At 45.3% G+C, this 15286-nt stretch overlaps 1 protein-coding gene and 1 long non-coding RNA gene across 2 annotated transcripts in view; both read right to left on the minus strand.

Moving 5' to 3' along the window:
- Positions 1-652, minus strand: part of TPCN2 (two pore segment channel 2) — a gene marked incomplete at its 5' end in the record, with an annotated part of 79341 nt that extends 78689 nt beyond the window's left edge. The window contains one exon of the mRNA XM_082269963.1: positions 496-652. Coding sequence (XP_082126089.1) covers positions 496-652 — 157 coding nt within the window. The remainder of the gene's footprint in view (positions 1-495) is intronic.
- Positions 1-15286, minus strand: part of LOC309565207 — a 1884446-nt gene that overhangs the window by 250219 nt on the left and 1618941 nt on the right. The gene's annotated exons all lie outside the window — the stretch shown is intronic.

Below are 15286 nucleotides of genomic sequence, written 5' to 3' on the forward strand. Positions count from 1 at the left end.
TTATATATAGAGGACATTATAGAGTATAATATTATATATATATATAGATGACATTATAATGCATAATATTATATATAGGTGACATTTTAGGAGTATAATATTATATATAGATCTCATTATAGAGTATAATATTATATATAGGTGACATTATGGAGTATTATATATAGATCCAACTATGGAGCATATTATTATATATAGATGACATTATACAGTATATTATTCTATATGGATGACATACATTATACAGTATATTATTCTATAGAGGACATTAGTGTATAATATTACATATAGGTGACATTATAGAGAATATTATATATAGGTGACATTATAGAGTATAATATTATATATAGGGGACATTATAGAATATAATATTATATATAGAGGAGATTATTATGGGATGTAGTATTATAGGAGGAATAGAGATGTCATGCAGTGTGTAGATCGTCTCTCTGGGATATCCCATCACACAGCCTCTGATCACAGGGCAGCTCTCACCATTGCTGTCCCGGGGCCCCCCATGTCTCAGGGCCCCCTCTCCACAGGAAGAAGCGGACGCTGTCCGGTCTCGGTTATTCTTCTCCACAGAGGCGATGAAGTCCGGCTCCGCACACCAACTTCGCTGCAAAGGACCCAGCAGAGGCTCCGACTCCATCCTGGTGTTCCGACCGGCACAGCGACACCAAGATCTTTCCTGACCGATCTCTGCCTATTTGCCTAATACAGAACACAGGGCGCCGCACTGCACTCTGGGAGATGTAGTCCCCGGGCTCAGATCCTCCTCTGTGAACACCGGTAGGGCACAGCTCCGAACTACACTTTCCAGAATTCAAGAGCTTGTATCAGGAAAACTTTATTTACACACAGATAAACTTTCGCGAAGTTTGTGAGTGGCTAGTCCAGCAGAATGGGCGGGGTGTCACATGTCAGGGCCGAACTACTACTGGCTAGATGTCAGAGAAAGCCGGGAGGGGGCGGTGTATGTGGGCGGGTCCGGAGAGACTCCGGAAGAACGAGGATTGCTGAGTGTGCTGTGAGGTAGCAGGGTGTATATGGAGTGTTATGGGGTATAGGGGGAGTGTATGGGGACACATGGAGTGTGTTATAGGGTATAGGAGAGTGTATGGAGACACATGGAGTGTGCTATGGGGTATAGGGGGAGTGTATGGGGACACATGGAGTGTGTTATGGGGTATAGGGGGAGTGTATGGAGACACATGGAGTGTGTTATGGAGTATAGGAGAGTGTATGGGGACACATGGAGTGTGCTATGGAGTATAGGAGAGTGTATGGGGACACATGGAGTGTGCTATGGGGTATAGGAGAGTGTATGGGGACACATGGAGTGTGTTATGGAGTATAGGAGAGTGTATGGGGACACATGGAGTGTGTTATGGAGTATAGGAGAGTGTATGGGGACACATGGAGTGTGTTATGGAGTATAGGAGAGTGTATGGGGACACATGGAGTGTGCTATGGAGTATAGGAGAGTGTATGGGGACACATGGAGTGTGTTATGGAGTATAGGAGAGTGTATGGGGACACATGGAGTGTGTTATGGAGTATAGGAGAGTGTATGGGGACACATGGAGTGTGTTATGGGGTATAGGAGAGTGTATGGGGACACATGGAGTGTGTTATGGGGTATAGGAGAGTGTATGGGGACACATGGAGTGTGTTATGGGGTATAGGAGAGTGTATGGGGACACATGGAGTGTGTTATGGGGTGTATGGGGACACATGGAGTGTGTTATGGGGTGTATGGGGACACATGGAGTGTGCTGTAGAGGAGTGTATGGGGAATAGGAGGGTCTATAGGAAACATATGGAGTGTTCCATGGTGTATAGGTGAGTATATAAGGAGCACACAAGGGGTGCAGTAGAGGAGATGGGGGGGGGGGGGGGATGGGTTTCCTATGAGCCCCCATACTGTACATATAGATGAGGGGTCAGCTTGGTGAGCTGCTTTGGATTGGAAGGAAATCTGCTGACACTTCATCCTCTGTAAAGCGGAAGAGAAGTCGGGGAGTGAAGAGTGATAACTGTACTTGAGTGATCTCTTCTTTGTCCTGAATTCCTCCTATAAAATAAAAGGTTCTCTTCTCTGTGGTTGGGGATTGCTGTGCCTCCAGCCTCATAACTGAATTGTTAGAGATCTGAGGCTCTGCTGCCTCACCAGATGTAAACCAATCGTTACCTGTGATGGTTGCATTCATTTTGTTTTTTGGACTTTCTTTTCACCCAGTGATCTTACCAGTATGTTTTTCAAAGGAACACGCTCTCCAGCAGAATGAATCCGTTACATGGATGAGACAAACCATTTACCACTGACAGGGTTGCTTACGATGATCCGCTATTTATTTATGTAAAACCGTTAACCCAAAAGAAAAAAACTGTTTATAAAGTGTAAGGTAGAGTTTGGCTTTAATTTGTTAATGTCGTTTAACCACTTGCCGACCGCTCACATTGACTGTACTGCGGCAAAGTGGTTCATTATCGTGCGACGTAGTACTACGTCGCTGGACTCCTCCCCCTGTAGGCAGCGCTCCTGCTGTTTTCAGTCACAGCGGGAGTCGGGCCAGGGGAGGAGCGGCGGCAATCGCCGCTGCTCTTCCCCGATCGTAGGGGAATCCAGTTTGGAGATCCGCCCGCTTGTGTAAACAATGCGGGCGGATCTCTTAAGTGACAAGGAGTGACAGATTGCAGGGTTCAGCATAGCTGAAAATGCGATCTGTCCCTGACTCACTCAGTCACCTCCCCCCACACGTCAGTAAGCACCAGGCATACATTAACCCCTCCCTCTCCAATAAAATTAACCCCTTCCCTGCCAGTGTCATTTTTACAGTAACAGTGCATATGTATAGCACTGATTACTGCAGTAATGTCACTGGTACCCCCAAAAGTGTCAAATATGTCAGTCAAGGGTCCGATCTGTCCGCCGCAATGTCACAGTCCCGCAAAAAAAATCGCAGATCGCCGCCATTACTCGTTAAAAAAAAAAAACACCAAAAATGACAGAAATCATTCCCTTAGTTAGTAAACGCAATAACTTTTGCGCAAACCAATCAAAATACGCTTATTGTGATTTTTTTTTTTTTTTTTACCAAACATAGGTAGCAGAAAAAAAATTGGCCAAAAATTTTAAAAAAATTAGATTTTTACATTTTTTTGGGGGGGAATTTCATATAAAAAAATGTGAAAATATTGTTATTTTTTCAAAATTTACGCTCTTTTTTTGTATATATCGCAAAAAGTAAAAATCGCACAGGTGATCAAATACCACCAAAAGAAAGCTCTGTTTGTGGGGAAAAAAGGACGTAAATTTTGTTTGGGTACGGCGTCGCACGACCGTGCAATTGTCAGTTAAAGTTGCACAGCGCCGAATCGCAAAAAGTGTCCTGGACGTAAGACAGCAAAATCCTCCGGTGGTAAAGTGGTTAATCTGCAGTAGAATCTCTAGTATATTAATCCCCCCCGACTGAAAATGCTAATGTCTGCTGTGCATCCTCTACTCATTCCTCTGGAGTTGCCTCACTAATACAGGAGGGGTGGTACTGGCCAGATCACCAGGTGAAAACAGAGGGGTGAAAACTAATACAGCCACCACTTCTAATAATAGAATACATTTTTGGTGATGTCACATCTGTAGTGGTCACGATTCTTAGTGCTGGACAGGAAGCTGTGCCTGAGGAGCTACAGTGGAAGTATCTCCTGCATTGTATGTCTCCCACCCCCGGCTTTGTTCTGTGCTTTCTCCATATTTTCTGTTTTTGCTTGACCATTACACAGCGCTGGCTTTCTGACGTGTCCCCTCCCGCCTCCCACAGGTGTTTCTCGGGCTTACCATTTCCGACTGGTCACGGAGGCGATAAAAGACTGGATCGTCTTTGAACGCTTCTATAGCCTTAGAGGACCGCAACAATGGCAGTCCAGGGTGGAAATCAACTATTTTTTTTTTTTTGATCTTTTGCTTTTAACCACTTGAAGACCAGGCCTATTGCAGACATTTGTTGCTTACAAGGTAAAATCAAGATTTTTTGCTAGAAAATTAATAAGAACCCCCAAACATTTTTTCTATATATATATATTTTTTTTTTTTTTTTTAAGCAGACCCTAGAGCAGTGTTTCTCAACCTTTTTTTAGTTGAGGCACCCTTTAAAATTATGAACAGCCTCCACGCACCCTATAAAATTATGAACAGTCTCCATGCACCCTATAAAATTATGAACAGTCTAGAGGCACCCTATAAAATTATGAACAGTCTCCAGGCACCCTATAAAATTATGAACAGTCTAGAGGCACCCTATAAAATTATGAACAGTCTCCATGCACCCTATAAAATTATGAACAGTCTAGAGGCACCCTATAAAATTATGAACAGTCTCCAGGCACCCTATAAAATTATGAACAGTCTCCAGGCACCCTATAAAATTATGAGCAGTCTCCAGGCACCCTATAAAATTATGAACAGTCTCCATGCACCCTATAAAATTATGAACAGTCTCCAGGCACCCTATAAAATTATGAACAGTCTCCAGGCACCCTATAAAATTATGAACAGTCTCCATGCACCCTATAAAATTATGAACAGTCTCCAGGCACCCTATAAAATTATGAACAGTCTCCAGGCACCCTATAAAATTATGAACAGTCTCCAGGCACCCTATAAAATTATGAACAGTCTAGAGGCACCCTATAAAATTATGAACAGTCTCCAGGCACCCTATAAAATTATGAGCAGTCTCCAGGCACCCTATAAAATTATGAGCAGTCTCCAGGCACCCTATAAAATTATGAACAGTCTCCAGGCACCCTATAAAATTATGAGCAGTCTCCAGGCACCCTATAAAATTATGAGCAGTCTCCAGGCACCCTATAAAATTATGAGCAGTCTCCAGGCACCCTATAAAATTATGAACAGTCTCCATGCACCCTATAAAATTATGAACAGTCTCCATGCACCCTATAAAATTATGAACAGTCTAGAGGCACCCTATAAAATTATGAACAGTCTAGAGGCACCCTATAAAATTATGAACAGTCTCCAGGCACCCTATAAAATTATGAACAGTCTAGAGGCACCCTTTAAAATTATGAACAGTCTCCATGCACCCTATAAAATTATGAACAGTCTCGAGGCACCCTATAAAAATTATGAACAGTCTCGAGGCACCCTATAAATCTATGAACAGTCTCGAGGCACCCTATAAAAGTATGAACAGTCTAGAGGCACCCTTTAAAATTATGAACAGTCTCCAGGCACCCTATAAAATCATGAACAGTCTCGAGGCACCCTATAAAATTATGAACAGTCTCGAGGCTTCCTATAAAATTATGAACAGTCTAGAGGCACCCTTTAAAATTATGAACAGAGGCACCCTATAAAATTATGAACAGTCTAGAGGCACCCTATTCTGAAAAACTATTCAAATAGCTTTTCATAATGCAGCATCATCCACACACAGGACACCCAAAGTTAGAGGTGATTTATTCTTACAAAGCAGATTCACTTTAGCACACTGGTACTGACTAGTATTCCAATGTTTCTCTTCTCCCTCAATTTCTCTCAAACAGTCAGCTAATGTCCTCAGAGGGGCACAGGATTGTCAAACAAGGATGCCGTGGAGACAACAGACACCCTCCTTAATAACTGATGACATCATTGGTTGTTAGGATGCCAGTGTCTAGAAAGTCGTAATGGTGCATAATGAGAACTCGTGGCTTTGTGTACGTAAAAAGCAGGCTTGTATCCATTTTTTGATACATGTTTAGGAATTTTGCCAAGGCACCCTGGAAAAAGAATGCCCTAGAGAATAAAATGGCAGTCGTTGCAATATTTTATACCACATTGTATTTGCGCAGTGGTCTTTCGAACACAATATTTTTGGAAAAAATGAATTAAAAAAAATCAAAACAGTAAAGTTAGCCCAATTTTTTTTGCGTAATGTGAAAGATGATGTTACGCTGAGTAGTTATGTTATATATATATATATTTCTCTATCGCTCATTGACAGACGTAGTCTTCTTGATTCTCAAGAGCTGGGTTATGTTGTCTCCGCAGGAGTAGGACTAGGCAGAATGACAAAACGTTCTGGCTCCACCCTAGGGGGCAGTCCCTGAGGGTATATCCTCCCTCTCTCTGCTACAGGGAATCAGTTTTTTTCTGTCTAGTCAGGAGTAAGGACCTAAGTTCCTTGCTGGGATCTTTTGGTCCTGGCAAGACTTTTTTTCTTTAAGAAAAAGACATTTTTTAGGTAGTTTTCTCCAGTGTTTTTTTCCTGTGAGATCTTCAAGCAAAAATGCCGGACTGGGCGACACTTGTGGTCACCCCAGCCGGCCTACGAGCGCGTGCAGACCAGGCATTGCGCTTGGTCGGCCGCGACATATTCAAGTAAGTATGCGGGGCCGGGCGACGGGCTGGATGTGAGATCCAGTGGTCACCCCGGTTTCTGCCTAAAAGCGCGTGCAGACCAGTGCGCTGAGTCGGCCGCAACGGAGTCCCAGTAAAGGGACTGACTTTGCGAGTTAAAAGCTCGCTTGGACGCCAGGACCAGAGAGTCGAGGCGTCCACAAACCCCCACCTCGGTGGAGAGGGTATTATGAAGAGAGGGTGCCTGTCGGTTCGGTATGGTGAGTAAAACGTTCCCTTTTTTCCTCATTTATGAGGCAGTATATATTATGGGCCCCTCCATATATGGTCAGTATATATCTGACACTTACAAGTCCCCCTTGTAATACAGCATGTGTTTGTGGGAAGTGGACTTGGTTCAAGAGCTAACACTCTACCCAGCAGACTGTAACATTACAGCAAACATAGGAGGTATAATCCTACCTTATGTGCAGTGTATCTCTGTAGATCCATATGTCACCTCTCAGCAGAGTGCAGGTGGATGTGCTGGGAAGACGATATCGGCAGTCCGCCGCCATTTTGCCGTAGACCGAATGCATGTATGTCCTCAGGTCACGCCGGCCGCCATGTTTTTGGAGTCTTATGTCTCTTCTATGGGGGCGGCCATGTTTTGTGAGCCCAGCTTCCTCGTGGAGGGCTGGGAACGCCGGAAGGCGTACACAGGGGGCGGAGCCACGCCTTCTGCCCGGGAAAAAGCAAACAGCTCCTTCCAGTCTGTGTAAGACAGACGCTGGCTGCAGTTTGTTGGAAACTGCACTGCATCGGTTGGTGAGCCTTGGGGGTCCCTCTCTCTCTCTCTGGGATCGAGAAGCAGGTACTCTGAGGGGCGCTATTGCGCTAGGGGGAGACACACAAAAAAAAAAAAAAAAAGTTTTTTTGTTTATTGCTGGCAAAAGTGTCCTGTATTAACATGGACCCTGCCACTCATGTATCTCCTCCGGATCCCCTCGAGGGGTCTGCGGGATCCTCCAGCACCCCATTGACAATTGAATCTTTGTCAGCCATTATGGAAACTTTTGTGTCCCGGGTGGAAGTGGCTTGTCAGGGACAGGGCGCAAGAAAGCGACCCCCGCCTAACCCCTTATTATCTGAAACCTCGGATTCAGACTCTGAGCCTATTTCTGCAGTTGCAGGTACTTCATCTGGTATTGGTGTCTCGGGTCCTGTCTCTTCAGACAGTGAGGAGGATGTTTCGGCATCTGCCATAGCCCGAGAGGAAGCGTTGGTAAACGCACTCATTGTATCTGTTCAAGAGACTTTAAGGTTACAGGGTATTCCATCAGAAATAGCTGAAACTGAGATCCCTTTTGGGACTAAAAAGCGCATCAAAGTGGCAAAGGTTTTTCCATTGCCCAAATGTTTTGGCAATCCAATCGATGAAGAATGGCGTCTGCCAAAACGCACTTTTAATATTTCCAAACGCATTGACAGGCGTTATCCGTTTGAGGAAACCCTTATTAAGAAATGGACAGAACCACCTGTGGTGGATTCACCAATTGCTAGATTGAATAAAGCCACGGTTATTCCTTTAGAAGACGCTCCGTCTTTTAAAGATCCAGTGGATCGCAAGATAGAAGCTATGTCTCGCACCATGTTTTCCTTGATTGGATCAGCTTTCAGGCCAATAATTGCTATTGGTCTGGTTTCGCAGGCTGTAACTGAATGGACCAAGTGGTTACGCCGGGACTTAGAAGAAGTCCCTCAGGCGGTATCAGATTTGTTGGAACAAATGATACAGGGGTTACAGTTTGTATGTGATGCGGCGTTAGACGCCACTCCATTAATGGCGCGAGCATCAGTCTCAGCAGTGGTTCTCAGGCGTACACTGTGGCTAAAAGGTTGGATAGCCGACCAAGGTTCCAAAAAAGCATTGGCTAATATCCCCTTTTCAGGAGAACGTCTATTTGGAGCCAACTTAGATGAGATCATTAAGGATCTCACCGGTGGAAAAAGCACCTTTTTACCGCAAAATTTTAAAGGTAGAGGAACTCGTCAAAGACGAGGGCCTTCTTTTTCTGCTCACAAGAGGTTTTTTCGTCCAGCGGGTGAAAAAACTAAGTCCTCCAAGGTTCCTACAGGAGGCGTCAGGGGTCGTTGGTCGGGCAAGCAAAAGCCCGCCCCCTCCAGACCTGAAGATAAACCATCCAAAGCCTGAAGGTGCGCCCCCACCCATAACTGGGGTGGGGGGACGTCTTCGCCGGTTCCCGGATCCATGGCTTTCCAGAATCCCGGACAAATGGGTTTGCGAAGTCATAAAGTCAGGGTACAAGATCGAGTTTCGATCTCTCCCACCGGCGCGATTCTTCCCTTCCAATATCCGACTATCTCCGGATCGTCTAGAAGTTCTGCGGAGAGCAGTCACAGATCTACTACAACAAGGAGTGGTAGTCCACGTTCCTTGGACAGAACGGTTTCAAGGGTTTTATTCAAACCTGTTTACAATACCCAGGAAAGAGGGCAAAGTGCGTCCAATTCTGGACTTAAGAGCACTCAATTCTTTCGTCAACATAAGAAGATTCAGAATGGAGTCCATTCGCACGGTAGCAGCCTTCCTGCATCCAGGGGATGTCCTAGCGTCCATAGACATCAAGGACGCCTATCTTCACATTCCCATTTTCGCAGGACATCAGCGTTTTCTACGCTTTTCCGTAGAGGAGAACCACTATCAGTTTGTGGCGTTACCTTTCGGTCTCGCCACGGCTCCGCGGGTCTTCACAAAAGTGTTGGCCCCAATGTTGGCACTTCTGCGCCAAAGAGGTATATCGATTCTAGGTTACCTAGACGATCTTCTGCTTCATGCAGAGTCTCCTCAGACCTTGCTACAAAACATAGAAATTACTATGATTTCTTTACAGGAATTCGGGTGGCTGGTGAACCAGCAAAAGTCTTTTCTGGTTCCCACCCAGAGGCTCGAATATCTGGGTCTAATTCTAGACACAGTCAGGACAAGAGTGTTTCTTCCGGTAGGGAAACTTCGAAAGATTCAATCAGCAGTCCAGTTGTTACTGTCCAACAGCTGGTCTTCCCTTCGGACTTGCATGAGGGTTCTGGGGTTGATGGTGGCTTCATTCGAAGCAGTCCCATTTGCCCAGTCCCATACCCGAATTCTTCAGCAAGAGATTCTCCTCAGATGGAATCGGAATCCGGAATCCCTGGACAATCAGATACGATTGAGCAAACAGACCAGAGAGTCTCTGGTTTGGTGGCTTCGGTCTCCAATGCTCAGCCAGGGAAAGTCATTTCTGCCAATATATTGGACGATAGTGACCACGGATGCCAGTCTATCCGGATGGGGAGGAATTCTTGGTCAGTTATCTGTCCAGGGACTTTGGTCCCCGGAAGAATCCAGATTACCGATAAATGTATTGGAACTGAGAGCGATCAGACTTTGATTCACTGGACCGAGCAGCTCCAGGGCAGCCCGGTTCGGATCCAGTCGGACAGTGCCACGGCCGTGGCTTATGTCAATCATCAGGGGGGCACCAAGAGTGTCCGAGCGGCCAAAGAAGTGGCTTGCATTCTTCGCTGGGCGGAACGATTTGTTCCAGCAATCTCTGCGGTGTTCATTCCGGGGGTGGAGAATTGGCAGGCAGGTTATCTCAGCCGTCAGACCCTGGATCAGGGGGAATGGTCCCTCCATCCAGACGTTTTCCACCAGTTGTGCCTACGGTGGGGCACACCGGATGTGGATCTGTTGGCATCACGATTCAACAGGAAAGTTCAGAGATTCGTGGCTCGCTCCCGCGATCCTCTAGCAGAAACCGCAGACGCACTGATCGCCCCGTGGGGGCAATACCAGCTAATATATGCCTTCCCTCCTCTCGCGTTACTGCCAAGACTTCTTCGCAGGGTAGAGGAGGAAGGAATCCCAGTAATCCTGGTAGCTCCGGACTGGCCTCGTCGAGCTTGGTACGCCGACATGGTCAGACTGGTGGCGGACGTCCCGTGGAGACTTCCTCTCAGAGAGGATCTACTGTCTCAGGGACCGATCTTCCATCCTGCTTTACGATCGCTGGCTTTAACGGCCTGGCTATTGAGACCCAGGTGCTGAAGGACAAAGGTTTGTCAGCTTCAGTTATTCCTACTCTAGTTGAAGCAAGGAAAGCGACTTCCAGAAAGATTTATCATCGCACATGGAAGTTCTACATTGCATGGTGTGAACCTTTGGGGTTCCGTCCTCGGTCTTATTCGATTAGTCGAATATTGGCTTTTCTGCAACAAGGGGTTGAGCAGAAACTGGCCTTGAGTACTATCAAGGGTCAGGTCTCAGCATTAGCCATCTTCTTTCAGAAGCCTTTGGCTACTCATTCCTTGGTGCGGAATTTCATCCAGGGGGTGCGACATCTGGCTCCGCCAGTGCACGCGCCGTTACCCCCCTGGGATCTTAATTTAGTGTTGTCGGTTCTTCAGAAACCTCCCTTTGAAGATATTAGGGAGATTCCTCTACCTACGTTGTCCCAGAAGGTGGCCTTCTTGGTGGCTATTACTTCTGCACGCAGGGTGTCAGAACTGGCCGCATTATCTTGTCGTTCACCATATCTGGTGGTTCATAGAGATAAGGTGGTTCTTCGTCCGAATCCATCCTTCCTACCAAAAGTAGTTTCAGAATTTCATCTGAATGAAGAAATTGTATTACCTTCCCTGTGTCCTAAACCCAGTCATCCTCGGGAATTTGCTTTGCACTCCTTGGATGTGGTCCGGGCGATCAGGGTATACTTGAAAACGACAGACTCGTTTCGCAAGACGGATTCACTTTTTGTGATCCCAGATGGACCCAAAAAGGGGTTGCCTGCATCTGCCGCGACCATTTCCAGATGGATCAGACAGACGGTAGTGCAGGCTTATTCTATTAAGGGTCGGGAGCCCCCGTTCCCTGTTAAGGCGCACTCCACTCGGGCACTTAGTGCGTCATGGGCCTTTCGCCATCAGGCGTCAGTGGTCCAGGTGTGCAAGGCGGCTACCTGGTCGTCGGTGCATACCTTCTCTAAACATTATAAAGTTGATGTAATGGCATCGTCTGATGCCTCATTTGGCCGCAAGGTTTTGCAGGCCGCAATTTGAGGAGACCAGTGGTCTACCTCGAGGGTTTTTTCCGTTGGAAAATTTTTCTTTAGTCTCATTCTTTGTTTATAATGAGCCTTTAAAACTTCTAGTTTGGCACCGGTTGGGCCTACTAGATTGGATTTGATTTTGTCAATCCCACCCCTCATTTGTGGCACTGCTTCTGGATGTCCCAGCTCTTGAGAATCAAGAAGACTACGTCTGTCAATGAGCGATAGAGAAAAATGGATTTTTGTAAGAACTTACCGTAAAATCCTTTTCTCTTAAGCTCATTGACAGACGTAGTACCCGCCCCTCTATCATTGAGTTGGGTTGGGTTAATTTCTCTGTACTGCTTTAAACAGAACTGATTCCCTGTAGCAGAGAGAGGGAGGATATACCCTCAGGGACTGCCCCCTAGGGTGGAGCCAGAACGTTTTGTCATTCTGCCTAGTCCTACTCCTGCGGAGACAACATAACCCAGCTCTTGAGAATCAAGAAGACTACGTCTGTCAATGAGCTTAAGAGAAAAGGATTTTACGGTAAGTTCTTACAAAAATCCATTTATATATATATATATATCTAACAGCATGCTTAAAAATTGTGCACGCTTGCGGAACGGCGACAAACCACGGTACTTAAAAATCTCCATAGGCCACCAATTTAAAATGTTTTAATGGTCACCGGGTTAGAGTTACAGAGGAGGTCTAGTGTTAGAATTATTGCTGTCGCTCTAACGATCGCGGCGATACCACACATGTGTGGTTTGAACACCGTTTACATTTGCAGGCACAACTTACCTATGCGTTTGCTTCTGCGCATGAGCACGGAGGGATGGGGGGGCTTTATAAAAAGGACTCAGTGGTTCCTTCTACCACCCACATGTACGTAAATACAGTGATGTGGAGTTTAGCAGGAGGTACCATTGAGTGGTGTGGGATACCCAGGAGTTCAGCACTCCTTGAAGTGTCTGTTTCCCAGCAGACTTTAGCAGAGGTTTCTTTTAGGCTACATACATATTATTATGGGTGCGGGACAGCGTGTAAACTGTACACATTTCTGTAGTCAAAACACGCTGCTCTTTTCCAGATGCACAGGGGTGCTATTTATTCTCAATGGCACCCACACAAATCAGAAAATGCAGCACTTTTTCGGGTGCATGAAACTGCATAGTGCAAAAGCTTCCTACAGCTCCATGTGGCTGCATTTAAACAAATAAAAGTGTGGAAATGTGGATAATGTAGGTACAGCCTATTCAAATGAATAGGCTGCTGTACCCTTGCAAGTACAAGCTGAGATATGAGCCTAGCGTTAGTGCACTGCTCCTAAATTACATGCAATCTCTGTGTGGTGCAAATTTCAGCCATACATTTTGTATGGCTGAATTGGCACCGCAATCACACTAAAACACGCACAGGACCCTTTTTTTAATCCACAGCAGAATCGGATCGCATGGTGGTTCACACTAGTGCGATCCGATTCTGTGCGAACTTGCAGATCGCACTGCGATATGCGATCTCAACTGGGGGTGTCGTTAACTGTTATTTGACACCCCCATTGTATCACATATGGCAGTGTGAATTGCCAGGGGTGCGGATGTGGGAACAGGCTGTATATTCACAGCATTCCCGCATCGCAGAAATGTGAACCAAGACTTATTGGATAAGTTCACCTTCAGGAACATGTACCATGTTTTCACTCCTGGAGCCACTCGAAGATCCGCTGCCTCTGTGTGACGGCAGTACGGCTGCGTCATTCATTCATGGAGTTCTGGAACAGCCTTTCTTACCCTTCTAGATCATCACGGATGATCTAGAACAGCCTTTCTCAACCTTTCCAACACAGAGGAACCCTTAAAAAACCTTCCCGGTTTCAGGGAACCCCTGCTTAAAATGACTATAGCTACAACTCCAGATGTGTGAAGGTCAGTGGGAAGAATGATCCTTACACTTGAGGTTATTGAGAAGAATTACCCCCCTACAGATAGCTAAAAAGATCACTGGTGTCAGTGGGAACTTATCGGAGAGGCAGAAATTTCTCACTTGTCAAGGAACCCCTAGCAAACTCTGGAGGAACCCTAGGGTTCCATGAAAAACCCTGATCTAGAAGTACTGACCTCTTTTCTGGCTGTCAGCTTGTAGTTCTCAATTGGCGCTTTTCCACTGCATGGAACCGAACGGTTCGGCTCGCTTTTGTGCTTTTCCACTGCTGGTACCGCATGGTACGGTGTAGGAACGGTTCGGTACGGTGGCGCTTTTCCACTACATGGAACCGAACGGTACGGCAAACAGTACCACCTTGATTGTGGTTCCAAGAGGTACCATACCGGTACCATATCCCACAATCCTTTGCATGCAGCCACTACTAGCCACTGATTGGTCAGAGAATCGTTGTTATCCCACCCACTTACTTTAGTACTAATTTAGTGGAAAAGCAAACCATACCGTACCGAACCGTTCCAACACCATACCATGCGGTACCAGCAGTGGAAAAGCAAACCGGGCCAAGCAGGGCAGAGTAGAGCCGAGCCGGTACCTGCAGTGGAAAAGTGCCAAATGTATTACCACGGAGCTGTTAAGCGCTCTGGTAGCTCATTAAGTCTTCTTGTCAGTGTATGATGTCCAGCCAGACAGCTTACACTTACAGCTAGCAGGAGCCCTGCATTGCGCTCGTGATCTGCTGATTGGGGGTGCAATGCTTTCCAGGCCCTAGAACAAAAAAAAAAAAAAAACTAAATGCACATTTTATTACTTGCAAAAATCCTTTAAACAAAGCAGTATTCTGATGTGAGCGTTCAGCGTGTGGATAGGTAAGTACTCTTTTGCAGGTATTCCTTTTTAGACATTTTCTTTTTCCCCAACAGGTTTTCTCAACTATAAATACATCCAATCCAGTCCATTTAATACAGTCTATACACTGTAAATGATGAATATGTACTTTTAAAAAATATTTCAACAAAGAAGGTTCACACTTGTGTGCGGTTTCTCATCCTTCTAAAACCTTATCTTCCTCATTTGTCCAGCCATATTACCACTCCCTCCCTTCCTTCCTTTTTTTAGGGTGGTTCCTTTCTTTTACAGTTTGCTTACAGCTAATTGTGGGAAAGTTCTAGGTCCTTCAATCACCTTATACCCAGCAAGGGCACGCATTGGCAAGAAGTGCTGCGCTGATGGACCTAGGACAGGTGGTGGTGCATGGCGAAAATATTGAGATTTTTGCACCCCTATATACACTGAACTGTTTGTTGGTGCAAGTTTTCTTAAGCTGGCCATAGGTGGATCGAAATTTGGCCAGTTCAGCAGGGACGGACCGATTTTGATTCATCTATCAACTGACTTCAGTACTTCCAGCCGTTTTTTTTTTTTTTTTTTTTTTTTTATCACTATCAGCGGCTGTAGCTGCCTGGCAGTGATCATTGTATTCTGACCGCTGGGAAATGTCGGAGAGATTCCCTCACCAACACTGAATCAAGCAATTAGCAGGAATCTTTTCCTGCAGTTGTAGGAAAGAAAATTGCTTAATGCATGGTTTGCTTTAGGACTTGAAATTTCTTTTAATAAACAAAAAAATGGTTTATGGCTACTTTTGCAGAATATATTATTAATAGATGTTAAATTATTTTAGTATTTTGTTCTGGTTCGGGATACTCCTTGCCGTTTGGTGTATTTGTTGAAATGCTGTGACTACTTTTATAATGTATTACAACGTTCTATGAAAACATTTTGTACCAGTGTAAGCCCTTTTTATTAAATTTTTTTGACTCAAATATGTTTTTTTTTTCTTGGCTTTTCAAGGAAGTTGTTCTTAATGTGACAATCTTACAACTCCCAGAAGTCCTTA

This window comes from Pelophylax lessonae (assembly GCF_965119305.1).
Source record: "Pelophylax lessonae genome assembly, chromosome: 10".
NCBI lineage: Eukaryota > Metazoa > Chordata > Amphibia > Anura > Ranidae > Pelophylax > Pelophylax lessonae.